Source organism: Silene latifolia, chromosome 1 (assembly GCF_048544455.1).
Source record: "Silene latifolia isolate original U9 population chromosome 1, ASM4854445v1, whole genome shotgun sequence".
In the NCBI taxonomy this organism is placed as follows: Eukaryota; Viridiplantae; Streptophyta; class Magnoliopsida; order Caryophyllales; family Caryophyllaceae; genus Silene; species Silene latifolia.
In genome coordinates, this window is record NC_133526.1 from 26,159,260 (window position 1) to 26,167,415 (window position 8,156).

The window sequence follows — 8,156 nt, forward strand, 5'->3', positions numbered from 1 at the left end:
CTTTTTCGTTTTTTTGCTTTTGTTTCTTTGTGCAGGACTGGATGGAGAGTACAACAACGGGTCAACACCGGGATGGAAAGGAGCCTATGGGGTCGGAGGATGGGTTGTTCAATTGGGATGAGGATGCGGGTGGAGGAAAAGAGAAGGAGAAGATACTTCTGGTGGGGAAACTTTGGGCATCTAGGGCAATTAATGTCAAGGCGGCAATTGATACCATGATCAAGCTGTGGAACCCTTCAAACCCTATTGTAGGGAATGTCATCGATGCGAAGGACAAGACGTTTATCTTTCGATTTCATTCGGAAAGGGATAAGGCCAGGGTCCTGGAGGGGCAACCATGGAACTTTGGTAAATTCATGTGGTGTTTCGATGAACCTAATCAATTGGGTAAAATTACTGACTCATCTCTATATTATTTTCCAATTTGGGCACGCATTTATGACCTGCCGATTTCGGGTCGCACGAGTTTATCGAACGCTACACGACTGGGGAAATCGCTAGGAACCTTTATGCACTTTGAACATGGCCCCAATCCGGACCTTGATAGGGCAATTCGGGTAAGGATACTGTTTGATATTAGGGAGCCACTTAAAGCGACTATCCCTATTCGTGTGCGTGATGATCGTACCATCAGCTTCCCAATAAAGTATGAGCGGCTTCCGACGTTTTTCTATGGGTGTGGGATAATCGGACACGGGGAAAAAGACTGCGAGCATGGATCGTATGAAGATGAGGACTTGAAATTCGGGGAGTGGTTGAGAGCTTCACCCTGGAAGGTGGTGAAAACGGAGAAGGAGAGTTCGGGGAAGTCTGCGAGGGATCTTCGTGCGAGATTTGATGAAGTGAGTGAGAAGAAAACTGAGGAGACGATATCAAAAATGATTGATAAGCTCAAGAACATTGCGCTTGATCTGCGTATGAAGAAAAAGATGAATCAGGACGAGGGGGTGAAGGGGTGCGGAAGAGCTGCAGGGAGGGAGGAGGTAGCGGGTGAAAAGGCAGTTAGTGACAATACAGGGGTGTCTGAGGGGGACTTTATGGAGGTTCCTGAATCTGGTGAGAGAGGGGAGAGGATTCGGGAGGAAGGGGAGACTGTTATGACTAGAGTGGAAGGAGACGTAGTATTTTCTGGGAATTTTCAAGGTGCTACGGGATTGGGGTAGGTGGGCTTAACAGGTGACAAGGGAGTGGGTCCTCGGGGAGCGGGAGTGAGGGCTGGGCAGAGGTGCTGGACACGCATACAGAGGTCCGGGGGTATGAGGGAGGGAGGTGGCAGGACTGGTGGGGATAAGATGGATGAGGGGGCAAAAAGGAGAAGAGAGGAGGGGTGGAGGGTGTGACTTCGTAGAAGCAACGAACGATCGCAGACGGGGGCGTCTTAATACCTGAGGCGAAGGTTGACAGTGGTCAACCCCGCCGGGCCCAATGAATATCCTAAGCTTAAACTGTCGGGGCTTGGGCAACCCCGACACAGCCTCAACCCTCCGAGCTCTTTTACGGAGGGAAGCCCCGGCCATTGTGTTTTTATGCGAAACAAAACGTAGTGGTCGTGAGCTACGATGGGTGCGTGAGAGAGTGGACGGTTACTTTTGTATTGAAGTTGACAGTATTGGGAGATCAGGTGGGATTGCTATGATGTGGAAGAAGGATGTGGACTGTCGTTTTATTTCGTCTTCTGTGCACCATATTGACGTTGCTATTCGCGGTAAGCGAGGGGAGTGGAGACTTACAGGTTTTTATGGATGGCCGGTTGTGTCTTACCGTCATCTCTCTTGGGAGCTGCTCCGGCTCTTAAGTAGACAATCTCAGCTACCTTGGATTTGTATGGGGGATTTCAACGAGGTGCTTTTCTCAACGGAGATGAAAGGGGGAAGTTGACCCCAAAGGCAGATGAATAATTTCCGGGCTGCGGTGGATGAGTGTGGTCTTAAGGATGTTCCTTGGGTAGGGAATCGGTTCTCTTATGACAACGGGCAGATTGGTGAAGCGAATCGTCAATGTATGCTTGACCGAGCTATGGGTACCTCTGCTTGGATGGATTTGTTTCCTTATGCTAGGCTGTTCTATCTGGAGAGGGAATGGTCGGATCATGCCCCCATAAAATTGGTATTCGATCATCGGGTGAAGGAGGCCATTCGCCATAAAGGTTTCAAATTCGAACAAATGTGGGTTGGAACGGAGGGGTGTGAGGAGGCTATTGAACGCGGGGTCATGCGTGGAAAGGGAGATTTGGTCCGGGTTCTAGCTGAGTGCACAAAGGAATTGAGGAAATAGAAGGGGACTAACATCAAGCAGCTGACACGCGAGATGGGGGTGAAATATCAGCAGCTTACCCCTCTTAATGAGAGTGAACGGACTGAGACAAATGTCCAAAAGCGGCGTAAAATCATCGCTGAGTTAGCTGGCCTTAGAAGACAAGAAGAGCTCTACTGGAGACATCGTTCCCGTGCTTTGTGGTTAAAAGACGGGGATAAAAACACGAAATTCTTTCATACAAGGGCTGGTGAGCGAAAACAAAAGAATTACATAGCTAAGTTGGTGGATGACCAGGGGATTTCGAGATGCGGGGATGAAGCTGTTGCTATGGTTGCTAATCATTATTTCCAAGAATTATTTACGTCATCAAGTCCTATTGTGCCTGATGATTTGTTAATTGGTATTGAGCAGCGGGTGACGGATGAGATGAATCAAATTCTAAGGCGGGAGTACAGTGAAGAGGAGGTTGTCGACGCTTTACACCAAATGCATCCACTCAAAGCGCCAGGCCCGGATGGTATGAATGGCCTTTTCTATCAGACCTATTGGAGCCATATTGGGACGGAGGTGGTCAGTGCGGTACTTGACATCTTGCGGGGAGTGTCTTCGCCTAGGGAAATTAATAAAACAAATATCGTGCTCATACCAAAGAAAAAGGCCCCGGACAAAATTCGTGACTTTAAGCCGATCAACTTGTGTAATGTGGCGTATAAACTGGTCTCAAAAGTGCTTGCCAACCGTCTGAAGTTGTTCCTGAATAACATCGTCTCGGAGAATCAAAGTGCGTTTACACCGGGGAGGGCTATTTCAGACAATATTCTCATTGCGTTTGAGATTTTCCACTATATGAAGAACTCGAAGAGCACGGAGGGCTTTATGGCAGTCAAGCTCGATATGGCAAAGGCATATGACCGAGTTGAATGGAGCTTTTTAGAACGGGTCTTACGCAAGATGGGGTTCGATGGAGCGTGGGTTTCGCGAGTAATGGAGTGCGTTTCGACGGTATCGTTCCCAGTTCTTATTAATGGGCAGCCGACTAACTCGTTTGTTCCGTCGAGGGGGCTTCGACAAGGTGACCCGTTATCCCCGTATTTATTCATCCTATGTGCTGAAGTGCTCTCTAGTCAGATGCGAAGGGCGGTTGAGAATAGCAGCCTCCATGGAGTCCGAATTGCAACGAATGCACCCGCAATTTCTCATCTCCTCTTCGCAGACGATAGCATATTTTTTATGAAGGCAAATGAGAGGGAATCGGATGTGGTGACGGATATTCTTCGCAGGTATGAAAGCGCCTCGGGTCAGCTAGTTAGCCTCGATAAGACAACCGTCTCTTTTAGAAAAGGTATACCATTACAAAAGAGGAATAATTTGGCTACTAGTTCGGGTATTACGGAGGTGATGGAGCACGAGAGGTATTTGGGCCTGCCTACGGTAGTGGGTCGGTCCAAGAAGGCCATTACGGATATTTTGCGCGATAAACTTAGCAAACGCTTGTCTGGCTGGCGCAGGAAACTTTTGTCTAGGGCTGGTAAGGAGGTTCTTATAAAGGCTGTGGCCAATTCACTCCCTACCTATGTGATGAGCATTTTCAAAATTCCCGTAAATTTTTGCGATGAGCTTAGAGCCTTAATATCTCGATTTTGGTGGGGCATTGAGGAGGTTAAGAAAGGTATAAACTGGATTTCCTGGAGAAAACTTTGTCAATCTAAGAGCCTAGGAGGAATGGGTTTTCGGGACTTCCGTCTCTTCAATATTGCTCTTTTGGGCAAGCAGGTGTGGCGTTTACTATCTGAACCCGAGGGCCTTTGGGCGAGACTCATGCGAGCTACGTATTACTCCACGGGATCCATCATGTCTGCGGAACTAGGCTATAACCCGAGTTACACTTGGCGTGGTATTCTAGAGGCACGGGACCTGCTACGGGGTGGTTGACGTCGCCGTATTGGTGATGGGTTATCGACTAGGGTATGGGGTGATGCGTGGCTGCCAGAGACTCAAACAGGGTGTATTTTATCACCACAAGTGCCCGGATATGAGAACATGATGGTGGCGGAGTTGATGGAGGTCCAGGGGAGCGGCTGGAATGATGAGATGCTCTCGGTGCTGCTCTTACCATTTGAAGTTAACCGTGTTAAAAATATCCGTCTAAGTGTGACCAAACCGGTGGATGAATGGTACTCGGTGGCGGACAAGGATGGTGAATTTACTGTTCGCTCGGCTTATAGAAGGTTGACGGGTAATAGGGATGCGTTGGAACTTGGTGGGGTGTCGAATTGGGAGAGGGAGAGGTGGTTGTGGAACAGGCTCTGGAAAGTCCCGGTTTGGCCCCGAGTGAAGCTCTTCTTCTGACAACTGTGCAGCGAAGCCTTGGCAACAAGAGCGAACATTGCAAACCGAGTACGAGGTGAGTCTGACTTTTGTTCTTTATGTAATTCTTTTAATGAAACTAGTTTGCATCTTTTTCGTGATTGTACTATCGCTAACCGGGTTTGAGAGAGTCTTGGTTTAAATATGGGGGAGGGGGAAGGGAATGGGGTGCGTGACTGGGTCGAAGAACGGTGGATGGAGATGGGGTGTCGAGAGCATGTTGATTTTATGGTGGGGTGTTGGGCATTGTGGGAGCACCGTAACAAAGTGATTTTCGATGCTAGGGAGGTCGACCCGCATGCGGTCTTGAAGAGGGTGGAAGATGTGGTGGATGAAATGGAAGGGGGTGGGTTTTTGGTATCACGAAATGGGCGTAGAGGTAGGGAGAACACGGCTGCAGAGGTTGTGGCGGGATGGGAGGTTCCTCTGGCGGATTTTGTTAAAATTAATGTGGATGCTGGGGTTAAGGAGGGAGTTGGGGTGAGTGCGGGTGTGGTTTGTCGAGATGAAAGGGGCAAAGTATTGTGGGGCCTTTCGATGGTGCAGGACCTTGCATGGGAAGCTCATTTAGCGGAAGCAAACGCAGTCTTTGAAGGTGTTAGAGAAGCTGCAAGGCGTGGACACTCAAGGATCGTGGTTGAGAGCGATTGCCTAGCTGTGATCGACGCCATTAAGAAGAAAGCTAAAGGGAGGAGCATGTTTTCTTTACATTTGGACCATATCGTTTTCTTGTGTAATTCGTTTGTGTCTGTTCTATGGTCATACACTAGGCGTGACAACAATATGATCGCTCATTCGTTAGCTCATTCGTTAGATAGTGTAGTTGGTCGAGTAGAGTGGGCGGATGTGCTACCTCCGATTGCGAACAATGCTGTTATTTTTGATTCTCGTTTAATATATTAAAGCCTTTGGGCTTTACCCTAAAAAAAAAAAAACATTTTTCAAACTTTGTCATTTCCTCAAAACTCACTTGACACAAGTGGCACACTCCCACTTCACGAGTCAAAACATTTCTTTTCAAAGTAAGTATGCTAGAATGGTCGATCGTGTTTTAATTCGTCGTCGATCTCTTATTCTGTTTCCAAGATGCCTGAAACAAGCGACGCGAACTTCAACCAACTCCAGAATGGTAATGATCAAATCCTAGCCGCGCTAGCTCATCTCCAAGTTACTCAAGACCAAGTGTATGATCGCCTTGATACCATTGAGGGCCGAATATATGTCGTAGAAACGAGGATGCCTCCTCGAGAAAGTGATATCGCTGATGACTTCGTGAACAACTTTAGTGACGAAAACCCTCCCATAGGTATGACTGCAGCCGAGAAACGACTCCAATACTTGGAGGAACAATTGATGTATCTCAAAGGGGATGACATTTATAGGGAGAACAATCGCAAATATGGGGCTGTGAGTTCCAGGTTGCCAACCAACTTCAACATGACGGCTATCCCTAAATTCAAGGGGCATGAAAACCCTTTGAACCATATCCGTGCCTTCAAGGATTACATGTCTATCAAAGGTATTAAACCCGAGATGTTCTTAAGGATCTTTCCTTCATCTCTTGACACCATCCCAAAACAATGGTTCTATTCGCTAGAACACAAGAAAATCGCTACCTGGGATGATGCCGCAATCGAGTTTGCTAAACAATATGCGGATAATGCTGAAATCCAAGTCAACATGAGCACTTTAGAGGTTCTTACCCAAAATGACAAAGAAGGTTTCACCGACTTCATAAGTCGGTGGAGGAAGACTAGTACTCAACTTGTTGAACGTCCGGATGAAGCCACCCTCGTGGAGAAATTCGTGGATAACCTAAAGCCCATCTATGCGAATCATTTGAGGTATCAAAACATCAAGACCTTCAAAGATTTGACCGTACTAGGGACAAGGATCGAAGATGACATCCGTAAAGGGCTCTTGTAAAAAACGATAGGTCGTGGATATCAAGGCTCAACAAGTCTTTCTTACGGCTCTACTATCAAGACTGATGAAGTTAACCTCCTCGAGCCATCTAAGAAGAGTACCCCTCCAAGGGGACACATATTCCAACGCTCTGAAAAGGTTGATGAAACTAGGTAAACTTCAACCCATAGGCCCTACACCCGAACCAGAAAAGAAATCCAAATTCTAGGATGAGAATTCGTACTGCGAATACCATAGAGGTAAGGAACATGATACAGAGAAATGCTACAAATTGAAAAATGTACTTCAAGAAATGATTGAAGACGGTCATCTACCAATACCACCTAGAGGTAAGTCTAATAACACTCAGAATCCTCTTGGAGTTCTGATGATCACAAGTGACGAATCTACCTTAGATTGCTCACATCTTATCTCCCCAAAAGAAGAGGTGATCAACGGGATATGGACGGATAGCGAGGAAGATGTCTACCTCCAGGATCTTCCCTTAATCAAGAGCGCCGAAAGGATCATAGATGAGATCATTGCCACACTGGACACAGAAACTAACACCAATCAGCAGAAAGGATGGAGAAAATCGATCAAGTGGACAAACAATCAAGGAAGACTCTTCAAGCTCACTACTAGAGAAGGAGAGATGTTCAAAAGAGAACCAGAAGATGATGAATTCAAGTCAGAGTCAGAGTCGGAGTCTAGAGAAGTTCCTAGAGAGTCTCCTCCTGTCGTCATTCCCACTCCCCTCGTTTCTCCTAGCTTAGTGTCAAATAGTAGCAGTAGTTCGGGAAATGTCCCAACCGTTGTCCCTTTACCGCCACTGACCACAGATCAGATGGCTTCTTTGTTTCAACTTTTCTCAAATCTTAATATGAATAAATCAGGTTCTGTTTACTCTTCGTGTTATCTTGAATGCAATTCTATTTACGATGATAATGAGAATGACCCTGACCCAGACTCAATCGAAATACCTCCCTATATAGCCAAAGAAATACTACAAGAGGGGGAAGAGGGACCAGTGATAGAGAATACTGAACCCATCAACGTAGGAACTGAAGTAGAACCCCAAGAACTTAGGATAGGGACAACCTTGAGCCCCACCGAAAGGGCAAATTTTATAGACCTCTTACACGAATTCAAAGACGTTTTTGCTTGGTCCTAAAAAGATATGCCAGGGATCGACAAGGACATTGTAGAGAATAGAATCCCAATCAAACCAGGTTTCAAACCAGTAAAACAGAAGCTTCGTCGAATGAGGACATAATGGGCTCTCAAGATCAAAGAAGAAGTCGATAAACAATTCAAAGCCGGGTTCATCAAAGTTTCCGAGTACTCAGACTGGGTAGCTAACATAGTACCCGTACCCAAAAAGGATGGGAGAATCCGTGTTTGTGTTGACTTTAGGGACTTAAACAAAGCAAGTCCTAAGGATGACTTTCCTCTACCACATCTCGACATATTAGTGGATAATACGGCAGATCACGCGTTGTTATCCATGGACGGATACGCAGAATATAACCAGATCAAGATGGCCTTAGAGGACATGCATAAGACCGCCTTCGTCACTCAGTGGGGAACCTATTGCTACACGGTTATGCCGTTTGGGTTAATTAACG

The 8,156-nt window shown here is 46.6% G+C and overlaps 1 protein-coding gene across 1 annotated transcript; it reads left to right on the plus strand.

The window, feature by feature from the left end:
• Positions 1–4,767: 4,767 nt before the first annotated feature.
• Positions 4,768–5,526, plus strand: LOC141642451 (uncharacterized). The gene has a single exon (XM_074451261.1). It carries the CDS (start codon positions 4,768–4,770, stop codon positions 5,524–5,526), a length of 759 nt encoding a protein of 252 aa, XP_074307362.1.
• The last annotated feature ends 2,630 nt before the right edge of the window (positions 5,527–8,156 follow it).

Excerpts from the sequence above, each read along its gene's own strand:
- LOC141642451 (XM_074451261.1), top strand. The coding sequence starts at position 4,768 with ATGGGGGAGGGGGAAGGGAATGGGGTGCGTGACTGGGTCGAAGAACGG.